The sequence below is a fragment of the Phocoena phocoena genome, chromosome 20 (genome assembly GCF_963924675.1).
Source record: "Phocoena phocoena chromosome 20, mPhoPho1.1, whole genome shotgun sequence".
NCBI lineage: Eukaryota > Metazoa > Chordata > Mammalia > Artiodactyla > Phocoenidae > Phocoena > Phocoena phocoena.
This window is the reverse complement of record NC_089238.1, coordinates 38,424,234-38,451,683: the sequence shown is the minus strand read 5'-3', so window position 1 is coordinate 38,451,683 and position 27,450 is coordinate 38,424,234. Positions and strand designations below refer to the sequence as shown.

Sequence of the window (27,450 nt, the reverse complement as noted above, 5' to 3'; positions counted from 1 at the left end):
CCCTCAGATGAACTGTTGATGTGTGGGACTTGCCTCCATCAAGGCATAATCCTTCCTTCCATGAGCTACATACCTAATCTTTTCAATGATGATTAGCTCATGAGATCTCACAGAGCTATCTCACGTTGGGCTGGTTCCTATTGTTGGAAGACATTTATTGTCTGGCTGCCTTCCTTTAGTTCCCTGCACCACTTGCATATTATTACTCATTAGCACTTTCTCTGAGGCTGAGGCAGTGAAGGATATAGAGGAAAATTTTGTTCTAAAGTGGAAAATGTTGTGAGAGAGAGGTGTGGAAATCACGATTCATTCCTTCAAGGACTGTTTGGAAGAGTGGGGCAGGCTGGAGAACACCTAGGGAAGGGTTGGGGCAATTCCTCTAAGGAAATGTTAAGGGACTGGTTTTGTTTGAAGTGGAGAATTAATTGCAAGACTCTTGGAGGAAATACGCACTCTCTAAAAATGCTAGTAACCTGAGTTCCTTGAGAGCAGAGAATATGTTTCACCTTAGTTTGTAGCATTTAACAATTGCAGAGATCCTACAAATATTTACTAAGTGGTTGTGATGTGGAATAAGATCCTGCTGAGCTCTGAGCATCCCCAGAAGGAAAAATTAAGACCTTCAGAGGACAATTACAGAGACGTTCATCATCAAAGGTGGAAAGATAAGAGCTTACGAATGGGCCATATATGTCTTCAAATTTCATTTCAGGTGCCAACTAAACCGAATGCTCTGAAAGTGAAGTTCCTCTGGCCCTTGTTTCCTTATCTGGACAAAGGAGGCAATTATGCAGAACTCTCAAAGATGCTGGAGGGAGAGAGGCTATAAAGAATCTACATAAAGTATCTAGCACCTAGCAAGGTGCCTACCACACAGTAGGTGCTCAAAAAAACAGAACCTAGTTTGTAGATGATAACTCACTAACATTTATGCCACCCCCCTCTTCCCCATGGACTGGGCTGTTTCAAAAGGAGGCTGAATGGAGAATGAGTGATTTGCCAAGATGGCCTCCCCTAACTCATCCGGTCAGGAGAGCCCACCCTCTCATGTGACAAGTACTTGGCAGCTTTGTCCATACTCCTTATCATTGCTCCATTCTCATCCCATTTCAAGGATAACTGAAAGACCCCTTAGTCTCTGCAGAGAAACTTCTGGCCTTTATCCCTATCAAGTCTGGGTCCTTGCTGGAATCAGCCAGCCCCCTGTCCCCAACACACACACACCATCCTCTAGGCAAGGAGGTCAGTGTCTTCACAAGTCATCACTACAGAATTCCCTCTGGTCCTGGGGCAAACAAAAAGGATGCCCGTGTATATTTGTAGCATCTGGCAGATTTTATAACCTTATCAGAGAAAAGGAGTGAAATCACATCTCCTTTCTGTAACAGTAACAGGTCATTTACATTTATCTACAATCCACACCACTAAAGGTTAAAAGCCAAAACTTTAAAAATTACTCAAAGAAATGGAAGTTGCCACTGCTGTCAGCATTTCATCATGTGTCCCCTCACCTGTGTAGCCCACATTATGCTTTTACAAAGAGCTTCCCAAACCATTATCTTATTCGACCCTCAACTTAACTTGGGAGCCAGGGAGGTCATGCATCATTTGCCTTTCTTTTCATAAGAGAAAACAGATTCACAGAGGTGAAGTGAGCTGTCGGTTGTCAGTGGTCCCACGGTTTCCTGAGCCAGGACCTCATCCCTAAACCAGGAGATTATAGGCACTGAAGCAGGAACTTACTTACTGTTGCTGGATTGAGACAGCAAGTCTGTTAGGTATCAAGATCTCAGAAGCGGTTTCTTTTTTCCTTCATTGTTTCTAATGCAGCTGAACTGCTTTTCAAGGAAGCATTTTGCCCAGTCTAGCGGTGTGTCCTGTTTGCTGTGGAGTATGGGGCCTGTTGGTTCAGCCATCCCCCACCCATTGTAGTCCTACCCCTTGATTTTTCCAGGCATTCTGCTAATGTCATGTGGAGAGGCACTGTGTTACCCAGCCCTTTATTTCACAGATAGGAAAACTGAGGTCTAGAAGATTGGCCGTAAGCAATGAGTTCATGGCAGGTTTTGAATGCCTAGAACAGTGTTCTTTGTCTACCTTCATTCCCTGAACAGACATTTCTGCTTAACTTGAGGATGTTCTAGTGCCCAAGACCAACGCTGACTAATAAGAGAAGTTGTTTTTCGATGATTGAAATCACCATTGAGCACTTGAAATGGGACTAGCATGTGCAGGAAGTACATTTTAAATTTCATTTAATTTAGATGAATTTAAATTTTAAAAGCTACATGTGTCTAGGTTGCTACCATATTGGCGGGTATAGCTCTAGATCAGTGGTTCTCAGCTTGAATGTACACTGCAACCACCCGGGGAACTTCAAAAATACTGAATCCTGGTTTCTTTGCTTTCAAGTGGTTTAGAGTAAGGCCTTGGCAATGGGATTTTTCAAATAACCTCGCTCCCCTCTGCTTAATTCTAATATGCAGAAAAGTTCTTGAGACACTATAGTCTAAATTTTAAGCCCTATGAGGGGCAGAGGCCATGTCGGCATATACATCACTGTAGTCAGGGGCAAGGAATTCAGTGAGAACTTGGCTATGTTCCCAAATCTTAGGGAAAAGGAAGGGTTAAAAGTGCCCTTATTAAATTGCTTAAAAGGACAGTGTGGGCTTCCCAGGTGGCGCAGTGGTTGAGAGTCCACCTGCCAATGCAGGGGACATGGGTTCGTGCCCCTGTCCGGGAAGATCCCACATGCCGCGGAGCAGCTGGGCCCGTGAGCCATGGCCGCTGAGCCTGCGCGTCGGGAGCCTGTGCTCCACAACGGGAGAGGCCACAACAGTGAGAGGCCTGCATACCACAAAAAAAAAAAAAAAAAAAAGTGAAGTGTGATCAAACGAATGGAAATGGTCCTTCTTCCCGGCAGAGAGAGAGGATGAAGTAGGTCTCTTTGTGATAATGACTCTGGTAATGAATTATAAGTAAGGTATGTATTTCTTCCAGAAATGCATTTGTAGCAGTAGATGTTTTTGCCAAGCAAGTGAACTCACGTCTGTAATTCACAATAGGATTAACCTGGGATTATAGAAAATCTAATTAAGTGAACCATATCATCTGAGAGCCACAAAAGACACTTAGCGTTGCCTTTGAAAGTCCTGCCTGTCTGAGAGTGTTTGGCATATGCTTCAGAAAATGCTCTGCACACGTACAAGGCACTTGACTCGTTTGCTGTATCCCATTACTTTTCTTTTATGCTTAACTTTTTTCAAAAAAAAACCCCCTTAATTTGATAACTGATGTTAGTGCGTTTGAAAAGAAAGAATTGGGCCTCAAAGACTGGATTATTTGAAACCACTATGCGATCATTCTGAAGCTATTGTTGGTGTCTGGTTTCTGAAAACAAGGAGGGGCAGGGACTCTCTGCGAGGTCTGTAAAGATACAAAAAAAGCCATTTAAAACATGGCAGAGTTTAGTCTACTCCTAGCATGATAGCATAGTTTGGGGAGGTCCATTAGAAAGAGACCTCCAGAACAGCCCACCCACACTCAGGTAAAAATCAAGCTTCTGATAATTGGAAGCAGCTTGACTCTCCATTCCTCACTCCTGTTCAGCGGCTGATTAAGCTGGACGGATGCACGGGGACCACAGTGGATTGAGGTCACAGGCTGGCCTTCTCAGAATTCTAAAGGCTCTGGGAGGTGGTGATTGGAGGCACTCTCTCTCCTCGCCTTAGTAATTATTTCAAAAAACCACATCAAGCCCTTGTCAGTTATTAAGGCCACCCTGGGATAACTCCTCCTCTTATTGTTTATGCTTTAAAATACAGACTTTGTGTTTCTCTGCAGGATGTCACATTCTAGCAAGAATATGTAGATTGCTTTTCCTCTTCCAGTTCTCCACTGATCATCTTTAAAGACCTCCCAGGTCCTTATTTCTGAATGTCTGTTCCTTTCTTGAACCTGGACTGGCCGTTTCATAGAAATCGTTTGAAAAGGAGGACTGCTTTTAATCCAGGTTTTGAGGGGAAAGGGCAGGGTAGATGTTATAAAAATTATCTTTCACTGTCGATACTTGTTCCTCCCCCTATATTTTCGCTCTATACAGTGAGGTCTTTAGGTTTTGTTCATGCTGTCTTTTATTTTGCAAGTTACTTATCATTTCTGTATCTCAGTTTTCCCATCTGTCTGTTGAAGAAGGACGAATAGTGGAAAATCTAAGCTAGGATTTCCCCCAGTTCTGAGATTCTAAGATTGATTAATGCAACAAAATGTCCGAACTTGAAACAGAAATGCTGACATTGACAATACCTACTACTGGAAGAAGTTGGGAACTGGACTTACTCTGAGCTTTCCACTTGAGCATCAATCCATTGGCTTTACAAGCTTAATATGTTTAAAAGCAAACTCATGCTCTTTATCCCCAAACCAGTGTCTTCTTCTTTTGAGGCCAGAAGCAGCACCACTGTTTTCTCACTCTCCCCAGACTGCAGAGTCGCATCCTCTATCCTCAATCTGTCCAGTTCCCAAGGCCCTTCCCATCGCATGATTTCTAGAAAGGCCTTCTTTCCTCCATACGAGGCTTATTTTTCTAGTTCAGAACCATACTATCTCTCACCTGAACTATTGCAATGACTCCAGGAGTCTCCCTGGACTCATATATTAGTATCATTGCATTTAGCAATCCCTATTATAAATATCGGTTTGTCTGTATCTCCTTAATGGGCAGCCTCCTGGAGACCTTTGTGAGGCTTGCACTGTACTGCATGTGGTATGTGTATTATATGCCATATTCATGCATCCAGGGCTTATAGTACATATTTATGTATTCTTGTTGAAGGAACAAAACTCCTAATTTATCGTCTTTATCACCTGCTGTGTGCCAGCCCATGTCAAGTACTACACGGAGTTCTCTTCATGCACCATCTTGTTTCATTTTAGAACTCCCCCGTTAAGACCGGTCCTGGTGTTCTTCACATCTTCAGTATTGCAGTGTGGAGACCTACAGAGGTTGAGTCACACACGTAGTGAGCAGTAACTCTTAAGCTGTAATCCTCTAACCCCATCTGACTCCTGAGCCCATGCTCTCAACAATTTTTTCAGAACTGCCATTTCTCATGTTGGTTTATCCTGTATACTCCTGACAGCTCGGACTCCATCAATCTCCTGACCAGAGAACTTAATGGATTCCCACTGGCCATCAGGTAAAGTCCTGATTCCTAATGCTGGGTTTTAATACCTGTCACATTAGCAGGTCTTGCATTGCCTAGTCCCAGAGGGCCCCATTCACATTATATCTGACGTAAGTGGGACTCCTGGAGTTGTGCATGGAGCAGCCCTGCCAGTGCAGCAGGATCCAGACCTTCTAAATGAATTTTCATCTCTCTCCATCCAGGGAAAGTTGCTGTGTCTCAGCCCAGCACAGACTCACAGGCTCCTTTAGACAGCTCCTTAACAGGCTGTTGCCAGTCTTCTATTTTATAGAAGGAGAAACTCAGTCCCAGAGGAAGAGTGTCTTTTCTAAGATTACACAACTGTTTAGTGGCAGAACCTTTGCTACAACACAAGTGTCTTGACTTTTGTTCTACACCTCTCCCTATTGCCCAGTATTCCTTGGAAATTTAGAGAAGAAATAGGCATTTTCTACATCTGAACAAAGGATCTCCACAGCTATAGTACTTCACCCTTGACCAGGGGAAGAACCACCTAACTTTTCCTCTTGATTATTGTATTGATAGTTTACTAGGTTTGCTGTTTGATGAGAAAAGAAAGCACTCAAGTTAGCTCATGTACAAGGGGCTAACGTATAGGGAGGGCAGTGCAAACAACCTCATAGAAATTCAGAAACAGAGTATCAGTAGGGCTGAGCCCTGCGGAGACAACAGCTGGAGGAAGTCCTTGATTGCCAAGATCTTCAGATAACAGGGCCATGTGCTCTGCCATTTACGTGGCTCAGGGACAGAGGCCATGTTTGTTTCCGTTTGGTTTCTAACTGACTTGCTCATACTTTGATTTCACTGAAACACTGGCCATAAGATGTCACTTTGTGGCTACTCCATCCCCCAGGTGCCTCATAACCTTCTGTTTCAGCTCCCTTACTAACTGGCAAATGGTCCTGTTTTCTTTCATTAAAGTTCCCCAGTGAATCTGATTCACCCAGGTTATCTTTTTTTTTTTTTTTTTTGCGGTACGCGGGCCTCTCACTGTTGTGGCCTCTCCCATTGCGGAGCACAGGCTCCGGACACGCAGGCTCAGCGGCCATGGCTCACGGGCCCAGCCGCTCCCCAGCATGTGGGATCCTCCCGGACCAGGGCACGAACCCGTGTCCCCTGCATCGGCAGGCGGACTCTCAACCACTGCGCCACCAGGGAAGCCCCCCCGGTTATCATTTTGAACGAGGTTACACAGTTTGATAAAATCAGGGGTTGGTTTATGGTTTGGTTATCACTGGACTATATGTGGTTCAATCATCCATGGCTCTGGGTGAGAGTGGAAACTCCGGATGTGGGAGACTGTTAATATAGGTATTTGCTTGGAAGGGGCTGGAGTAGGCAAGTACCAGAAGGCAGGAGTGGTATGTTACAAATTCATCTGCAGAGATGTGGTCACTGATTCCTCTGTGTTCTTTTACCCAGTCCTGTTTGCACTTATCACATCATACGATCATTTATCTGCTTAGACAACTGTCTCACCATTGTTTGAGTAGAGTCTACAGATCAGAGAGGCATTGCAGCCTCCAGGGTCCAACCCAGGTCTGGCACTGTGAAAAGTTACTGCTGAATGAAGGAACCAGGAAATAAAGAAAGCTTTATAGATATTCACTGCTCTGAGACAAAGAGAGATTTACGTACAGGCCTTTGATACCACAAATGACGTTACATTATGTCGAGCATCTGTTTATCATTACCATTTTTGCCCTAATCTTCCCTCAGGTACTTTCACTCATGCAGAAGAAAAATGGAAAATAAGATCTCTCTCTTTCCACACATTCATACAGGGTGTGTATTCATAGCCCGAGATGATACTGATGACAGTGTCATTACCTGTATGTGATGATATATTTTATTCATCTTAATGATTAACATTTTCAAATATTACAGTGAGAAAAAGACTATCTTAAGGATTGAGTAGAGCAAAAATAATAAGTTCTTCGTATCACAGATTGTGTTTAGTCATCTTGTCATTTGAAGATGATCTAATTACTTGAAAAGATTAATAAATAATAAGTGAATGATTCTATATGTTTGGGGTCTGGGGACTTAAGATGGATTTCTAGAATACTCTGTGGCCACAAAAGCCTAAGAATATAAAGGCTCATTGTACATGCTTAAATGAAATTCACATCTAACAAAGATTTTTTCCAATGTCAAATACAACATGGAGTTTAGACCATCCTTGGAGATGGTCTAAACCATGTCCTTGTGTTGAAGATCAGGAACATGGACTCTGAGTGTTTGGGAGCCAGGCAAAGCCAAAGCATGGGTTTTGCAGTCACATAAATTTGAATTTGAATTGCAGCCTTGCCCGTGTTTCAGAGTGTATCCTTGAGTGATTTACTTCATCACTCACAACCTCAGTTTCCTTGTAGATAATATTGTGGGTGATATTTACATACAGTTGTGGTGAAAATACAGTTAAATGGTGTATATCAAGCCCTGAGTATATTGCCGAGTACTACAAAAATCAAGCACCTCGTCAAGGATAATTTCAACTATCATTACCTAATTTTATATAGCCCATAAGTGATGGAACTAGGATTTGGACCCAGGCCTTCCCAATACCAGGCATGGTCTGATCTTTTCACTTCCAAAGCTGACACTCCTGTGGTTCTCTATTTCTCTAGAAGCAGAGAATGAAACTTACATGGAACAGTTTTAAACATTCCACTTGCCCTTAAAGCACGTCATGGTCATTGATGAGGAGCCCTCTTTGCTACCTACTTTTTTTTTTTTTTTTTTTTTGCGGTACGCGGGCCCCTCACTGTTGTGGCCTCTCCCGTTGCGGAGCACAGGCTCCGGACACGTAGGCTCAGCGGCCATGGCTCACGGGCCCAGCCGCTCCGCGGCATGTGGGATCTTCCCGGACCGGGGCACGAACCTGTGTGCCCTGCGTCGGCAGGCGGACTCTCAACCACTGCGCTACCAGGGAAGCCCTTTGCTACCTACTTTAACATTTGAATTTGGTATCAGAGAGTGGAGTAACATACACAATGCCTGCTTGGCAGTCTCTGCTGTGTATTCTGCACCTGAGCAGAAGTGACTTACCACAAGCTTATGCTTTGCTCCAAGCGTAGAAATCGGGGAAGAAATGTGATTCAGTAGTTCTTGTAATACTTCCTCTCTCCATTCTCTGTGATTTCCACAGACATGGCATAATTCCTGTGATTTGATTTGAAACTAGAGACCAGCTCAGTGCTGAGTGATGAGATCTGAACGGGGAATAAAATATGCTTGAATTAATTTGCATAATGGAATCCGATTGGTCACAAAGCTGTGTTTGTTGCAGTGGGGACCAGAGCCCCTGAGCTCCTGACAAGAGGCCACTGCACTTGCAGAATAAGGTTTTGAGTTCTGGTGGACTCGGTAATATTCTTAATGTAATGATAACCTGTAATGATAACCTGTCTTTAACTGTAAATTAACTCCCTGGAAATGAAAAGAACAGGTCAGCCTGTCTGATCCTTCCAGCTCTGTGGGGGAGGAGAAAGCTAAAAAACCAAAGCCGTTTGATTTTTGCTAAGCGTTTTCGTCTTTTTTTCTCTACCCGATAACAATTTCCAGCACGAGTCCAAATATACTTAAACACCCGTATGTCATTTTCTTTAATGGTGACAAAAGCAAACACAGTGAGTTTTATGCTCAAGGCGCAGTAGCTTATGACGGGCTATCTGCTCTCAAGATAGAGGGGCGAGCCTTCCACTTAGAGCTGGTGGTTTTGCAAATCCATTTTCCTGTCATGTTATTACTCCTGTGACTTTCAACAACATTTATTTTTCCTTGCAAGCAATATCCTCCCATCATAAAATAAAGTCCTCCTGTCTGTTTTAGTGGAACCTCAATGCTTAGACATTCTTGCATACTGCTAGAAAGTGCTTAAAAGGAAGGATTGTTCAAGAACTGCCTTGGGGGGGGTCTTTATTAAAACCAGTTAGAACACTGATATATTTCCTTAGTTGTTAACAACGTGAAGGTCTTCTTAGGAGGGCGGTCTCCTGTTCATTTTCATGAGTGATTCCTGCAGACTCTGTACCACTGCATACATCAACCAGATCTCTAGATTTTAGAAGCATTTCCAAATAATAATAATCTTTCTGAACACATCTTTTTTAACCTATACATATAGAAATCCTGAAACAGGGTGTTTAAAAATAAAAAAGCAAAAACTTACTTTTGTGTACTAGTGCTATTCAAGGACCTGGTTGTACTGTGTTGTTGATGAACTGATATAATCACTTCCTGTTCCTCTTCACTTTGATCATTGCTATAAAATGCTTTACCTTCCTCTTTCTAGTTTGGTTTAATATTTTAGTTACAGTATTACCCCCCACCAGAGTGCCACCAAAACTTAAATTATTTTCATCATTAGACTATTATGATATGCCTTATGAGATGTGTCCATATTTGATCTTCAGCCTTCTCTTAGAGAGGCAATATCACATGGGATTATAGGGGATAACAATGCAGGTCTTGGAACCAAGCTCCTCCACTTGCTGGCTCTGTAACTATGAGCAAGTTACTTAATCTTGCTATGCCTCAGACTACTTATCTGTAAAATGGGGATAACAGTAATACTATTGTGCAGACTTATTGTGAAAATTTATGACTCAACTCATTGAAAGCACTTAGAAGAATGTTAGGCAGACAAGAACACTGGACAAATGTTTACTGTTATTAACATTTTCATCATAGTCATATTATGAGTATATGCTAGGTTCTCATACTGGTTTACTGCATGTGGCATCTAGGTTACTGTTTTTATCACAGTGTCCATATCGTCTCCTTATGAATCTCAGAAACCAACAAGTGGTGATAGCCGGTATTGCTCACTGGTTAACGACACAGACTCTAGAGCCAAACGTCATGGGCTCAGATTCAGCACTACGATTTATCTGAAGCATAACTTTGCACAAGTTGCTTAATCTATCCGGGCCTCAGTTTCCATCCTTTAAAATAAGAATATTCACAGTACCTATTCATAAGTTTGTTATAGAAATTAATGGATGAGTTACTATTTGTAAAGTTTTTAGAGCAATAGCTAGAAAAAGCTTTTGCTAAGTAAATTTTCATTCTGAAAGTGAATCAAAAATTGTCTTAAAATTCGTCTTAACATACCTGAGCTTAACCATTAAAATAACTTTATATAGTACATACAGCCATATAAGCATTTATAAATAATGGTTTCAAGGAATTACTTTTAAAAGCAAGTTGATTTTGCTATTCTCTCCAACAGAAGAAAATAGATAATTTCACCTTTTTAACAAAGGGTGAAATTTATTGTTTATTGGTCATGTGGAAACTCTTAAATTCACTAGTATCACGCTAGAATTTTTCTTCTGTAAAGGAAAAAGAAAGTTGTCGTCTAGTTTCAACACGTTTAGTGTCAGGAATAATTGTGCTTTACAGCAAAATGGCAACCAGAAGAAAGAGGTGCAGAAATATCAACTTGAATTAAACCCTTTCTTTCAAATACACTTCACAGTTTATATGCAAGGATAATTTATCACCGTGTGAATGAACACTTACTAACTGGCATGTGTAAAATGGGCAGAGATCTTGTTGCACCATATGCTTTTACTTTTCTATTTCTTCTTCTTGAGATTCTATGGTGGCAATTTCAAGTTTGAACTTGAAGTATCGGGTTCAAATCATACATTCAGCTTTTACTGGTGTCCTGCTTTGAGCTCAGGCATTGGCCATCTAATTGTGAATAAGATATCATCCCAACCATTAAGAGGAAACCAGTATAGTAAGGAGATGGTGTATGAATCAGAAGTGCCCCCAAGATATCTCACCCCAACTCCAAACAAGAACATGAACCTGGAAACCACTTGTAGAAAATGTCACCCAGTAGCTTCACTTTACAGGGTGTGAGGCAGAGCCACCACTCTCGGAGCTGAGGGACGTCCCACTACCAGCTAAGTGGCAGATTCTTAATCATATGTTTGGCTTTTTGACTTAAATGCAGGTATCTTCCTATGGCTTCACTTTGCCTCAGTGTAGGATCAAACTCCTTCTGGTCCCTCCCTGTGCTCTTTCCATGCAGTCAGTTTGCCTTGTAAGAAACAGCATTTGATGTAGTATTGATATGCCTGAGTCTCAGGGTTAAGTGATGACACTGCCTTTTGAATCTTTCTCTCTCTTCCACACAGACATTTACATATCCCAGAGTCTGTCTACAACAAACACTAAATTCCGTATTCCCTGAAAAGAGACTTGCATAAAACATCATAAAATGGTCCTGAGGACAGTGATGGACGCCTGAAATGAATGCACATCTGTGGCCTCCCCAGATAATATTTTGCCATATTACAAAGGAGCAGAAAGGCTTGGGTTGATGAAATCAAAGAGCCTCAGAAGAAAAGGGGTTCTGCCAGCAAATTAGAATGCCACCAGTTCCCTTATTTTTGAGACCTCTAAGGCCAGATGGCTGTGGTACCTCCATGTAACTCTTATTCCTCAATTCCTCTCTTAGAGAAAGCACCTCACCCCTGTCTTCTGGGCATCTCCACCTGCAGGGCAAGAGTACTTCCTTCTGCTGAGTGAGGGCTGCATGCTTGGACTGTGGTGCTCTAGAAAGAGAGGAAGAGATCCAGTGTGTGCCCAGTTCCCTCTCTGTCTTCAGCCCTGCATGTGTGTACCAATTCTTGTCATCCCTATTGTTCACATGAGACTGAGGGGGCTAAGAGTGCCTGACTGACATGTCGAAGGCCACCCTGATTGAAATATATAGAAGTGGTGTTCCAATTCACGTTTACCTGACCTCCAAATCTAGGTACATTCCACTCTGCCAAAATGCATTCTCTCTCTCTCCTATTCCCCTCCCCCCCATCTAACCACTTCATCCAAATCATAAAGCAAAGAATTAGGTGATGGTTTTTATTCCTACAACACTCAAGAATCTCACCAATTTCACTGGTACAGTCACTATGGAGAACAGGATGGAAATTCCTTAAAAAACTAAATATAGAGTTACCATATGATCCTGCAATCCCACTACTGGGCATATATCCCAAGAAAACCATAATTCGAAAAGATACATGCACCCCAACGTTCACTGAAGCACTATTTACAATAGCCAAGGCTTGGAAGCAACCTAAATGTCCATCGACAGAGGAATAAATAAAGAAGATGTGAGATATATATATATAAGAACCAGAGCGCTAGAGAGAGGACTGGAGTGACTGTAGCTGAGAAACCACAAGAGGCATGGAAAGGCATTAGCAGCTTATGTATATATATATAATGGAATACTACTCGGCCATAAAAAGGAACAAAATAATGCCGTTGGCAGCAACATGCAGCAGCATGGATGGACCTAGAGATTATCATACTAAGTGAAGTAAGGTAGAGAAAGAAAAACATCATATGATATTGCTTATATGTGGAATCTACAAAAAAATGATACAAATGAACTTATTTATAAAACAGAAATAGACCCACAGACACAGAAAACAAACTTAGAGTTAGCAAAGGGGAAATGGGGTGGGGGAGATAAATTAGGAGTTCGGGATTAACATATACACACTACTATATATAAAATATATAACCAGCAAGGACCTACTGTATAGCACAGAGAACGATAATCAATATTTTGTAATAGCCTATAAGGGAAAAGAATCTGAAAAAGAATATATATATATATATATATATATATATATATATATATATATATAAACCTATATATACACACATATAACTGAATCACGTTGCCATACACCTGAAACTAACACAACATTATAAATCAACGATACCTCTCAATTAAAAAAAAGAGAATCTCACCAATTTCATTTAGACCCACTGGTGTTGAAATGAAGTGTCATCCTCCATGCCCAGCAACTTTCTGAGAGTCCCTCCCGTTGGGGATGGGGGTGGTAGTGAGGACAGTCTGGTTCTGGGAACTAGGGGTCCGACTTGTTTCTGAGAGGTGCTCCAAGGGGAGAGGATGACTGTCCAGAAGAAGGTGTAGGATCCTGAGATAGGAGAATGAGCTTTGGAAGATCCTTAGGGGAGAATTAAGTTTCCAGCACCAGAAAAACAAAGTCCCGTGAAGAAGTCCAGAAACCTGAGGCAGGAGTTAAGGACCAGAGAGAAGAACCAGAGTGCTGGAGAGAGGACCGGAGTGACTGTAGGTGAGAAACCACAAGAGGCATGGAAAGGCGTTAGCAGCTCATCTTTACTATCGATGAGTAGCTGAGTCATGGCTGGGTGCCAGGAACAAGACCTTTGGACCAGCTGGTGGGGATTCTGTTTTATTTTGCTTTTCCTTGTTGGGGAGAGCTTATAAAGTATCCTTGGAAAGACTGTCAGGTTAAGGTAGGATCTTCAGGTTCTTGAGTGGACACTGGACCCGACAAGAGCAAATCTTGCTTACTGAATTGACACTATATTGATCCAACAATGAGAATTTGACCCATTATTTCACTGACACATGTTTTAGTGGCCATCAGTGACCATCTTAGGGTCTGCCCCGACCTCCCATATCTGGAAGGATTCATTGATGGCTTCCTCCTTTCTTATACCATCCAGTAAGCCGAACAGTCTTGGGACGTGCTATGCTTATGACCAGCTCTGGGCTTTGGGGCATGCTGTTCCTTCTATCTGGACATCCCATCCATTCCCTTCTTATCACAGTAACTCATCTGATGGTTGTGCCCATCCATCCCATCCTCCAGGAAGTCCTCCTTAACGGTCCCCACTCTCTGCCATCTCCATCCTCAACCCCCATCAATTATGTGTTCCTCTCCTGGCTACCCATAATGCCCTAAGTTTCCCTATTACAAAAACATACCCACGCACAGTTATGATCATAATAATAACAGATAAATATGAAGCGTTTACTGTATGGCAGGCCTTGTTTAGGGGTATTACTCGTGTATCCCTGTGTAGATCTTGCTGTGAGTTCGATTCGCGAGCCCATTTCATAAATGAGCAAGCTAAGCTCAGTGTCGGCTTGCCCCAAACCCAGAGCTAGTAAAACTGACACTCAGACCTGGGCAGCAGGATTCCACAGCGCACACGTTTTATCCTCATATAGACCTTGAGGGGTTTCTTTGTGTATGTGTTTATCTTACACACCGCGTGGTAAACAGCCAGAGAGCAGGGACTGTTTCTCACTGGCTTCTGCGCCCTCAGTACCCAGAGCAAAGCCCTAACAGGGTCCACAGTGGGTCAGTGTTTACAGAATGGAATTGAAATGAAGTGGGGATGGAGCCTGCGACTAGTCTGACCTTTCTTTCTGCCTGCAGAGGCCGACCGGGGAAGCGGGCAGCCCTGACGTGATGTGCTCAGCGAGGAGAAACATTCCAGTCCGAGAGAGCTCGGCGTGACGCGTGGGAGGCCACCAGCGGCCAGGCTGCAGCACAGTCGCTGGAAGGGGTGACAGCCGTATTCTCCTGTGCCTACCACGTAACCAAAAATGAAGGAGAACTACTGTTTACAAGCCGCCCTGGTGTGCCTGGGCGTGCTGTGCCATAGCCAGGCCTTCGCCACGGAGCGTAGGAGCCACCTGCGACCCTCGTTCCACGGGCACCACGAGAAGGGCAAGGAGGGCCAGGTGCTGCAGCGCTCCAAGAGAGGCTGGGTCTGGAACCAGTTCTTCGTGATAGAGGAGTACACCGGGCCTGACCCCGTACTCGTGGGCCGGGTAAGGTTGCTGTCACTCCACATTTATTTCTCACTCCTCACCATACTAGGGTATGGTCAAAACAAAAATATAGGAGGGGAAATAATAATGGTCTGGCCATCAGTAAAAACCACAAAATCATTGTTCATACATCCTTGTAGCCTTTTTTTTTAGTTCATAGACTTATCCATGTTAACACTTCAGTTTTCCACTTGATGTTATGCCCTCAAAACTCTGTTTTTTAACGGTTACACAGTAGAGTCTACTGAATAGAAATGATGATTATTTATTTAACCATTCTCCAACTGGGGGCATTTCCCCTACCACATCCAAACCCAAACTTGGATGCCATCATTTGTGTTCTTATGATGCTCTGGACTCTTTTCATCATAGCTTTCCTTTCTGTAGTACACATGTCTACGTATTCATCTGTCTCCCTCACTGGACCCTAAACTACTTTCCATCAGGAACAGCGTCATTTTTGTATCCCCAGGTCCTGTACCAAAGTCCAACTTTGGGGACGCCTCTGTGAATATTTGACAAGATGAATGGATGTGTCATAAGAATGGGTGGAATTTTATCCACTTTGGCTTAGGGATGGCAAAACCCATTTCAGAAGGCTTGAGAGTCTTAGTACTACTGAGAAATCCTGCATTCTCTGTGTACCCCCCTCCAAAAAGTGCGAGGGTAGAGAGTTCAAAATATGTTTGAGGGAGTTCCCTAGTGGTCTAGTGGTTAGGATTCAGCACTTGCACTGAGGAGGCCCGGGTTCAATCCCTGGTCGGGGAACTGAGATCCTGCAAGCCGCAGAGCACAGCCAAAATTAAAAAACACAAACAAACAAAAGATGTTTGAAAAACTGACTGCCTGCTATATCAATTATGGTAAAACATACAGCCACCTTTTAGAGAACAGTGACCTTAACTGCGAGGAGATAGGTGTTCACACACATAAGAACATAAAGCCTGCTATGGGAAGGTACAGAGTGAGGCAAATGGTAAACTAGGGTAAAATAGTCCTTGGTCTCAAAGAGTTCAGGGACTAGTGGAAAAGAGACACTTACCTAAGCAATTAAAAAACCTAAACAAGGAGTAGAATAATGAAGAAATTCACTAGCAATTCAGTCTACATGCTAAAGTTTGGGAGGGATGAAGGGAAGTTTCATGGAGACAGTGGTAATAACTTGTGACCTGAAGGATGAGTAAAAGTTATCCTGTGAAGGGGGAAAGGGACAAGAGCAGATTTGTGGGGTGCTCATTTCTGAGCCTCATAGATTTCAATGAAGTTATCTTAGTTGCTGCTTAACTTGAGAATAGCATTCCATATTTATGGAATTGACATATTTGGAGGAGGTTCATATTAGCATCTCAATAATATTGTTAAGGGTTGGAAAAGTGCCTTTTTGAAGAAATGTACTAGAGCAATTTCATCATTTATATCCAAAATGGAAAGATTACACCCAAAGTAGAAGTATCCTTGAGAAATGGAGCACAGGGAAATAATTGGCACATAGAATTCCTTCCATCAAGGAGATGGGCTGTATGCCCAGAGAGGAAGAAGAGACTTGAGCCACAGCAGGAACTGTGTGGCTTGAACAATGTGGAAAGCTGTGCATGAACTGTTCTGAGAAATAGAACATCTGCCACGGGGACTTTCTCAGTGAGGAGCAGGGTGTGTATTAGGGTGGGGAGTGCAGAAGAGACAAGACGTAGAGGGCCATTTCAGCATATCTGTGGAGCAAGCAGGTGTCATGCCTCCTAAAAGTCAGCAGATGGAAGAGGACGGAAAATCTAGACACACGAAAATGAGCCTGATGTCGGATTGGATGGGGGTAAAAAGAAATAAAGTGGTTGGATCCTATGGAACTTCCTTTTGAGACAATGCTGATCTGTAGTTCCCCATGAATAGGAGGATTAGACTAGATGACTTGTTCCCTAAAAACCTTTGATTTGATGACATTCAAGGTTGAGTGATATAAGATGCTCTCAAAAAGTGGAATTTGGGGGGCTTCCCTGGTGGCGCAGTGGTTGAGAGTCCGCCTGCCGATGCAGGGGACGCGGGTTCGCGCCCCGGTCCGGGAAGATCCCACATGCCGCGGAGCGCCTGGGCCCGTGAGCTGTGGCTGCTGAGCCTGCGCGTCCGGAGCCTGTGCTCCACAATGGGAGAGGCCACAACAGTGATAGGCCCGCATACCGCAAAAAAAAAAAAAAGTGTAATTTGGAAAACCATGGACTGTTAGATATCCTGCAGGAAGCACAGTCTGCACCATGCTGTGCTCTGCAGAGGGGATGCCATCAGTCTTGGGAGTTAGGAGTTGGCTGTGTCCACCTCAGCAAATGATCCCTTGATAGCACTCAGTGGTTTGCCAAACTGCTTTTTGTGTTGAAACTAATAAATATCATTGTTGGTTGTATGGATCATCTTTGTTGGAGAGGGTAAAAAAGGAATTTATATCCAACTTTGAACTCTGAAAACAAGATAAAAATAATGAGCAGTATATTTGAATGTTTTTCAGTTATTTGGTTGATCATGAAATTCGCTTAATTCCCAAGAGTCTTGCCGAATTCCTATGTAATATACGAAGGTCCCTAGAAACATTCCTTGTCTAAACACTCCCATTAAAGTAAGTGTTGCATTGATTTCCTTGTTGCGCATTCACATGGCTGAGCCCCTGACTTTTGCCAGGTTTGAGGCAGGGAAAACAAATGAACATAAACTATTATTGGGGGTTAGGTGGGGAGCCAGAGGAATGGGGGCAGGGATCCTGCCCTCACTGTGGAAACTTGTATGAAGACTGGGGCAATTTGGGTCATCCTTTGTAGCTTCATGTATTCCAATAGCTTTGTATATTACTCGCAAACTGCCTTATTCATAAGAAATGTGTAGTCATAATTTCATGACAGCACATAGCTTGTTATGAATAACAAGTTCTGAAGGAAAGTATGCTTTTTTTCTTTTCCTGAGAAGCACTATAGACTAAAATCAACATGTAATTTGTACCTACAGGTATCCCCCTGAGCTGAAATATTTGGTGTTTCACTGAGGCACTGTAAATCAGTTAGATATTTTTGGGGAAACTGGAACAATACAAAAAGTTTTTTAAAGCAATGTGTTCAACCCTGCTTTGTGATTCTGGACAAGCTTTCTAAGTCTTGGTTTCATAATAATAATAATGAAAATCACATTAATAATATTAAAATGGAATTATAATAAATAATAAGATAATAATTATAAGTAGTAAGCATTATTATATTTCAATGTCATTTGAATAAAGCTTTTTAGTTTATACTAGGTTTTCTTACGTAGTAGGTAGAACCAAGGGCTTTTTATCCACTTGGTTACTCTTGAAGCCTATGAGAATGGTGAAAGTAATGCTTATCTTTTCCCACAAAGGGTAAAATGAGGACAGAGGAACTCATCGAGATGATAGCTGCAGAAATTGAGGTTGGGCAACAAGGTACAATAAAGAGTTTATTGCTACAGGAAAATTGGATGTGGTCTTTGGGGGGGAGTTCCATGTTACAACACACAGAGCAGAGTCAAGGCAGAAGGCACAGGTGGGTAGTCAGGAGACCTGGATGACTTCCTGGCCCTGCCAACTGTGGATTTAGGCAAGTTCCATCATTTCTCTGGGCTTTGTCAACAGAGGGGAAAATCCCAAGGATATATAGTCTTTCTTTAGTCTAAGAGCTGCATATATATCAACCCACCCCACTCATCCCATGCTTACGATGGGAATGGGGGCTTGTTCAGGCAGGTTCCATCCTCAGCTCCTCATACGTCCTGCGCCACACAGCAGGTCTTTCAGAAAGTCTGACCAATGGATTGTTTGAGGTAACAAAAGCCTGGTGTCCTTTGGAATCTTAGTGTCCTTTGGAAGAGGACTGAAATTATAATAACATCCATACAGTTGATGAGGTCGATTTATATGTACCAGTGTGGAAGGGTCCTCTGAATTTATTGTGGTAGGAAAGCAGAAGTGAAGAGTGGTATGTGCACTATGCACTTTATTGTGTAAAAATAAACCAAAGCACGTGTATCTGTATAGATATTCTTGCATATGCATAGAATATGTCTTAGAGGATTCACAAGAAACTGGTCGTAAGAGCTGTCTCTGAGCAGGGAAAAATAAGGAATGGGAATCAGAACTTATAAGATTTACTTATTGCACAAATGTGTGTTTTTTATTTTCTATAGTATGTGCATATTTCTTTCAAAATAACTGAACTAATGTATATTATATATATTTTGTATGTGTGCATATGTAATGGGAGAGTGGGAGGGACAACATGAATCTTAAAATTTAAAAATGTTTGGACCCTGGCTTCACTGCTCCCCAGCTGTGTGACCTTGGCCAAGACAATTATCTCCTCTAAGATTACATTTCTTCATTTGTAAAATGGGGTGAGAACATCTCTCTCTCAGTGTGTGTGTGTATGTAAACAGTGTATTGTCTCAACAGCATGTAAGTGTGTCTCTACCTCCCCAGTGCATCTGTCAAGGAATTACAAATCTCGATTTCTCTTTTCCTAGCTTCATTCCGATATTGACTCTGGTGATGGGAACATTAAATACATTCTCTCAGGTGAAGGAGCCGGAACCATTTTTGTGATTGATGACAAATCAGGGAACATTCATGCTACCAAGACATTGGACAGAGAGGAGAGAGCCCAGTACACGCTGATGGCTCAGGCGGTGGACAGGGACACCAACCGGCCCCTGGAGCCGCCATCAGAATTCATCGTCAAGGTCCAGGACATTAATGACAACCCTCCCGAGTTCTTACACGAGACCTATCATGCCAACGTGCCTGAGAGGTCCAACGTGGGTACGTAAGGGCAGGGGAGGGCGGACCCACTCCACCTGCAGGCCTGGTGTCTCTGTGGGTGGGCAGGCTGGTGCCTATTCTCCCAAATCAGGAAGTAGAATTTATGCTGTATCTTCTATGGTAGAATAACAAACAAAAAAATTTCATATATGTAGCTGACGTTTCAAATATTTTAAATTGCCCTGAGGTTTTAAACTCTAAGCTTACAAAATATGAGGAGGTGCGGAAGAGTAGGAAAGACGTAATCAAATCCATGTCATCCTGGCCCTGGTGCTTATTAACCTCGTGACTGGGAATCAGTTGCATCTGTTCTCTTAGCCTGAGTTTCTCCTCTGTAAAATGGGGATAAAAGTTTCTAGTCATGCAGGATTAGAAATAACATACATCTGGTCACTAGTGCATGTTGGTGTTCAATAAGTAATAGCAGTATTTGTGCCATGTAGGCACCATGCTAATTAATGATTTACATGCAGTATTGCATTTAATCTTGGCAGTGACTCATCTTTGCAATGAGGTAGGTCCTGTTGAAAATATTTTGCAGATGGGAAACCCAAGCTAGAAACAGGTTAATGAATTTATTCAAGGTCATCTGAGCTATTAAGTCAATCCAGAATATATATCTAACCATGACACTATGTCATCATCTGTTAGAATAATTCAGAAGCAGCTATGTCTTTTATCATGCATAAAGACACATCACACTGTTAGAGGACAATTCTGTGAATGATTTATTCAACTAGCTACCTTCTCCTGGCAGTAACCTTTGTTTGGCTTTATAGAATGCATGTAGTTGTGGTCTTTTGAGAAGCATGCCTCATATTAAGAAGGATTTGTTTTTCAGACAATGATCAGAGCTGTACTAATCAGGGAGTGAGTATGCTTACGCGAATCAGAGATTTAATGTTCCCATGAGGACTTCCCTGGTGGCGCAGTGGTTGAGAATCCACCTGCCAATGCAGGGGACACGGGTTCGAGCCCTGGTCAGGGAAGATCCCACATGCCACGGAGCAACTAAGCCCGTGTGCCACAACTACTGAGCCTGTGCTCTAGAGCCCGCGAGCCACAACTACTGAGCCCGCATGCCACAGCTACTGAAGCCCATGCGCCTAGAGCCCGTGCTCCAGAACAAGAGAAGCCACCGCAATGAAAAGCCTGCACACCACAATGAAGAGTAGCCCCCGCTCGCCGCAACTAGAGAAAGCCTGTGCACAGCAATGAAGACCCAATGCAACCAAAAATAAATAAATACATTTAAAAAAATAATAAAGTTCCCATGAACGTAAGGATCATCAGGGCCATTTTACAGATGAGAAAACTAAGCATCAAGATTGGGAATCAGTTTGCTCAAGAGTGTTAGATACAGAAATGACTCTACAACTCTAAGCTCCTTCCATTCTGCATATAGAACTTTTGATGCTAAAAAAAATCGTCCCCTTCATCTCCTCCAGCTAAAGTCAAACCCTTCTCATACTTTATGAAAACCCAGCTGAGCCTTTTCTGCCTTCTTCTCTTCCCTTTGCCCTGCCCAATTCTTTAGTTTCTCAGTATTCACCTGGGGACTTTAATGAGAAATAGCAGACATCAAATAAATCAGTAAATAGGGGACAGCAGTGTCAGCAGCTGAGCCAGGGGACAAAGGCCAGCCATCATACATGATGCTCTAGGGGAATTTTCATTGATCCCACCTTGGGGCAGCTTGGTGCTTAAGGAGTAACATCAGATTTTGCATCATGGCCTATGAGAGTAGAGTCTGCTGCCAGACAGCACTGGGTTGGAATCATGGCTGTGCCTCTGACCAGCCAGGCCAACCCAGACAACATCTTACATCTTTCTCAGTTTTTGTTTTGTCATCTATACAATGAGGATAATGTAAACTCTAATGCGAGTTAAACAACACAGATGTAAAATACAAAGAGTTGTAATGAACTTAGTGGATTCCTCGAAGCAAATTAAGCATAAAAAATAATACTTTCCCTAGCTCTACCACGAAGGTAGAGAATAGAGCTTATTAACTCTCTTATAAATCTCCACTACTTAGAATAGTGCCTAGTTATGTGGGAAATGCTCAGAAAAAAGTTATTTGTACGAAAAAATGAATTACAGAAAAAAAGTGAGATTTATTTTTATGCCATGTGAAAATCACTGACAGCCTTGTAAATTAAAGGGTTGTCAGAGGCTGTGTAAATGGACTCCCTCGCCTTTCACATAGAACCTGGCCCCTCTGCTGAAACTGTCTCGGAAAGCACTTGGGTTTGGTTATTTGCTGGGTAGAGGTTAGACTCCTGACTCTGGCAATAACCCACTCTGAAAAATAGGTTGCAAAACTTCCTACCTGTCATACTAAGTACCTCACAAGCACAGTGAATGTAAAAACACCCAACAGAGGGGCAGAACACATGGAACATGCCCCAAACAATGCCTGGCACAGAGGAATTCTATAATAACCAGCTCTCTCCCTTGAGCATCTCCCCTGCCCCATTCTGAAGCCCAGCATTTCATGCCCTCAGATACTTGTGACCATCAGGGAACAGAGGTTTTTTCTAGGAAAAACTGAATCCCATCTTCCTTCAATTCCCTGGTTTCCTTCCATTGTGACCCACAAATGCTTGCCTTAGATCTCACCAGATGTCTACTGGTGGTTTCTGTTATATGACTACCAGACCTGTTAGAGATGGGAAGATGCAATTTTCATGCCAGTAGGGAACAACATTCTGTACAATATTTATAGCCATCAATTAATTAAAATGTAGTATTAGCAGCCATTTTATTACATGCAAAGCAACAATAAAATGATGTATTTATTGCTCTGCTACAGATGGAGGACTGCACTCTGTCCTTTCATGAAGAGCAATTCATCATTAATTATCCTTTATTATACTATTTGGGAAGATTTTTATTTAATTATTTGGTATACTGAACATTCCAGTTGCATGGGTCTTAGAATGTTTTTGCAATAATTTCATATTATTATTTTAACTACTAAGTATAGCAGGATGTACTATGAATATAGAAAGTTCATTTTTAAGCTATGGGAATTAAACAAAAAGGAAGGGAGAGAGGGAGGGAAGGAGGTTATTTTTGCATCTCAACCCCGGAAAATGAAAGCATGTTGAATAATTTTGGGGCTCTCCTCAGTTTTTAATCTTAAGATAAAACTTTGCAAACTAGAATATAATTTGAAAAGCTGAGGGACTGTTGCTAATGACTGTATTTCACTTTTAAGGAACATCAGTAATCCAGGTGACAGCTTCAGACGCAGACGACCCCACCTATGGAAACAGTGCCAAGTTAGTGTACAGTATCCTGGAAGGACAACCCTACTTTTCAGTCGAAGCACAGACAGGTACCGTGGAATGGCATTGCGATTTGCGACACATTGTGAATAAGGAGTCCAGGCCTGCTCACTAAAACTTATTTGAGTCCTAGTTTTCTAAAATATAAAAAGGGCCACCTAACAAGACTATTGTGAGGATCAGATACTGTCTGTATTACACCATGTCACAGTAATAAATATAATCTTAGATGCAACTTTTCTCTTAAAATCATATCTTAAAATTCAACTTAAGAATTTATCGTAAAGTATGCTTTATCATAAAATTCAACTGTGGATCCAAATTAAGAGACCACAGGACTTGAAGACTGGTATGAAAACTGGCAGCTCTCAAAGCCAGGGCTGGGGATGGTGGGGGTGGGAACTGATGCTAACGTGTGTCTGGGAGGAGGCATATCCCCAACCTCCTCCACTGTGCTTAGATTCCCAGCGGCGTTAGCATCCAAGAAGGAGGCTCTGCAAATTCCATACAGAAAACAAACAGCAAACCGAAAGAGTGAACAAATACAAACAACCAAAACCCACGCCAAAATGTTTCACTCCATTTGTACCAAATTTGATTCTAGGATCCTTTTATTAGAATAAACACTAAAGTCCTGTGAACCTGCTAGTCCACGATATTATACCCCAAACTCATTTCTTTTTTTCCACAACATACCCCCATGTGTTTGAAAGATGTTTACAAACAATCCGCTTTTATTATTATAGTTAAAATTTATCAAATACATATGTTTATATGTATATATATAGCCTGCCAATCAGATACTTTGCCCACTTATTGAATATAACTTCCACTTACCTATGTAATCATTTATTTGTAGCCTCTTTGCTTCAGATCACAATTTATGGGGCTACTTGCTATGATTTCATCAAAGGCATTTACCAATTAATTTTGCCAATTAATTTTCAGATTAACCAAGGATAAATGTGGGATTTCATATGGATTTTTGAGATGTTAAAATCGCTGGAAGGACTCCAGTTGCAACTTTCGTGTCTCAGGGACTCATAGTTAAGAACCACCAATTTGAACCTACCAAATTATTTAACAGACAAGAAAAACGAGGCTCAGTGAGTTCAAGGATGTTGCTGAGAAACATACAAACGTCAGGGTCAGAAAAGGATAAGGGCTTAAAGCTTCCACAGCACTCTCTTATATTTCCAGTATAAATGTTACCGTATCTACAGACAGAAAAAGCTTGAATATGTTCCCAAAAGATTTAAGTGAGCATGGTTTCCACACCAATAATGTGCTAATATCCAGAGATGATGTAGAATTCAGTTATTAATGTATCATTGTTTCCAGTGATAGCGGATAGTAGACAGTAAGTGTTTGTATAAGCATTGTATATATTTTTAACCCATTTGGTATACACTTAAAAAAATTAATATTAACATTTTAATATATCGCCTTCTACTTTTAACTTAATATGGACCATAGAAATGTTTCTAAGAATTGCATGCAGGCATAGATAGTCAAGAGATTCTGCTGGCAGTCCAAAAGCATGGGTTTGTTACTGATGTTCATGCAGTGCGTCCTCAAATATATCAGTCTTTAGGATCTTTAAGTGTCACACCCGAGAAGGGTGAGGTTATTACTTGCATTTACAGTACAACATATGAAACATAAAATTTTAATGCTATATTAATAATTATGACCATTTGCTAGAAAGTATATCTATATGATGCTCCAGGTATGGCTACTTTTGATGATAATTGCCGTGTTTGAGTGACTCTTCTGTGAGGGCAGATGCTGTTCTATTCATCTTTGCTTCCCCTGTGCCTAGATCGTTTTTGTCATAATGTTATCAATGAATATCTGTGATGTTCCCTGCTCACCTGTCCAGGTATCATCAGAACAGCCCTTCCCAACATGGACAGGGAAGCTAAGGAGGAGTACCACGTGGTGATCCAGGCCAAGGACATGGGTGGACATATGGGTGGACTCTCAGGGACAACCAAAGTGACGATCACACTGACTGATGTCAATGACAACCCACCAAAGTTTCCACAGAGTAAGTAGGTGGGCTTGGCTTTCACTTTCCAATGGTGCCACAGCCAACTCTTCTCTGACCCATTCCTGCTGTACTCAACTTTCCAGAAGAAATCTAGAAAAATGGAGGCTCTTTATATCATTCTTGCAAAAAACAAGACAACAAAAAACTTAAGTGGAGGACAACAAAGAACTTAAGTGGAGTAACGACAACAAAAAACTTAAGTGGAGGAGAGGTAGTGGGAGAAAGTGGAGACATAAAATGTTCTACAACCCTGGGAACAGAAAATCCATTTTGCTAGGTGCTCATGATGTGATGCAGTAATTAATTAACCTTTCTCTGTCTCAGTGTTCTCATTTCTAACCTGGATATGTAATAGTACCTGAATCAGTTATCTATTGCTACCTAACAAACTGCCCCAAATCTTGTGGTTTAAAACAACTATAATCGTTTATTTTTGTCATGAGTTTGCAATTTGGGCAAAACCTGAAGGAGGCAGCTTGTTTCTGTTTCCATAGCATCAACTGGCACAGTTCAGGGCTGGAAGATCTACTTCCAAGATGGCTCAGTCACATGGCTGGCAAGTTAATGTTGGCTGTTGGTTCCCCTTCATATCAGCCTCAAAGGAGTGGCTTGGATAGGTTCTAAAAGTGAAGAGAGCCCCAAGGACACCAAGCAGAAACGGTATTGCGTATTGTGACCTAGCTTCAGAAATCACATAGCATGATTTCTACTGTAGTCATAAGACTGCCCAAATGTAAGTGGAGTTCTTGTAGACCCCACCTTTCAAGGGAAGGACTGTTAAAGTCACGTTGAAAGAAAAGCATGTGGGCTTGGAGATACTGTTTGGACTATTTTTGCAAAATACAATCTTCCACGGGGCTCAATTAATAGGATGTTGTTAGAACTAAATGAGCTAGTGTAAAATCTTACAATGTTATCTGGCATAAGTTGTCAACAAATGTTAGCCATTATTATCAGTATTATCTAGGGGATTATGGTCCTTCTACAAAACTGATAGGCTTGCAACAGGAAATAAAAGAAAAAATGACTTGAAAGGTCATTATTAATCATTATAATTACAACAACTACCATCCTTTAATGAATAGTTACTACTATTACAGATCTCTACAAGAGCCTCCATTTTACAGATAAAACTGAGTTCCATGAAGGGTGCAGTAACTTGCCTGAAGGATATGGCAAAGCCAGATTTTGTACACAAATCTGGTTATGTGTACATTATAAGTATAGACAGAGGTACAGTGTGATCGTAATGATGCTGCCGCTGCTAGTTCACGGGGAGTTCACCATGAAAGTGTCTTCTTCACTAATGAGGAGAGTAGCTGGTAGAGACTGCGAGTTTATTGCCAGAGAGATGGCACTTTTTATAAATGAGAGAACAGGGAAGGCCACCAAGTATGGCCCCAGGAAGGCACCACGCATGGTCACTCAAAGGTATCCAAAGACAACAATCTATGCAAGGGAGACATTGAGATAGAGGATTACAAGGCAACAGCCAGTTCTCATAAAGTCACCAAAGAGTTGAAGACTGCCTTGCCTGGTCAGCCACAAGGTTCAGCATCTCCAATAAGCGTAAGCCTTAAGAAACTGCATGCTCCGTTATCCACTCTAAAGCTGGCTGGTATGCTGGATGCAAAAGGCCATGCAGGACTATTAGCAGGTAGTGATTAACGCCCTTGCTCACATACAATCATAGGGTAAAGTTACATCACTACTGTGAAGATACCAGGTTTACAGCTATGAACTTGACGAAGACTGGGAGTAGGTTTTTCTAAACCTTCATGTAAATTGGTAATTATCTGCAGAGACTCCCACCTCCTACTTGTCCTCTATCATGGAGGGCATGGTGTGTTTAAGTTAAATATGGGTCTGAACCGAAAGTATTCACAGCCAAACAATATATTGGGTTGGCCAAAAAGTTCATTCAGATTTTTCTAAAAGATGTTATGGAAAAACCCAAACAAACTTTCTGGCCAACCCAATAGATAAATGCAGACAGAGTATTAGAACTGATAAAATCCACATAAGGGGAAACTAAAGCTTAAAGAGCTTAAGTAACTTGCCCAAGACCACTTGGCTTAAAAGTGGTAGAGGCCAGGTTTCCAACCCTTGCTTCTCTACATTGTTTCGCAGAGAATATTTCTGAATTGTGATAATGCGAATAAGATTATCTCAAATCTCACTTCTCTACTGAAAACCTTTCAGTGGCTTCCCACCAAGTTTAAGGAAAACCTGAAGTCTTTTCCATCTCCTGCAATGCCCTTTGTGCGCAGTTGGGCCCCAGCCTCCCTATATACCCTTACCTCCTACCAGAAGGCTGCAGTCACACTTGTGGTCTTGCTGTTCTGTATGTATTCACTGTGTTCCCACTTCAGGGGTTTCTGCAATTTGCTGTTTGCTTTGTTTATAATTTTTATCCCCAGGTATTCACATGATTTGTCTGG

At 41.9% G+C, this 27,450-nt stretch overlaps 1 protein-coding gene across 3 annotated transcripts in view; it reads left to right on the top strand.

Moving 5' to 3' along the window:
* Positions 1 to 27,450, top strand: part of CDH11 (cadherin 11) — an 84,105-nt gene that overhangs the window by 22,956 nt on the left and 33,699 nt on the right. The window contains exons 3-6 of one of the 3 annotated variants that reach the window (XM_065898693.1): positions 14,459 to 14,856; positions 19,369 to 19,663; positions 22,887 to 23,006; positions 24,839 to 25,006. In XM_065898693.1, coding sequence (XP_065754765.1) covers positions 14,629 to 14,856; positions 19,369 to 19,663; positions 22,887 to 23,006; positions 24,839 to 25,006 — 811 coding nt within the window. In that variant the 5' untranslated portion in view covers positions 14,459 to 14,628. Of the gene's footprint in view, positions 1 to 14,458; positions 14,857 to 19,368; positions 19,664 to 22,886; positions 23,007 to 24,838; positions 25,007 to 27,450 lie in introns of those variants that run through there. The other 2 variants (XM_065898694.1, XM_065898695.1) reach the window with 2 other exon arrangements.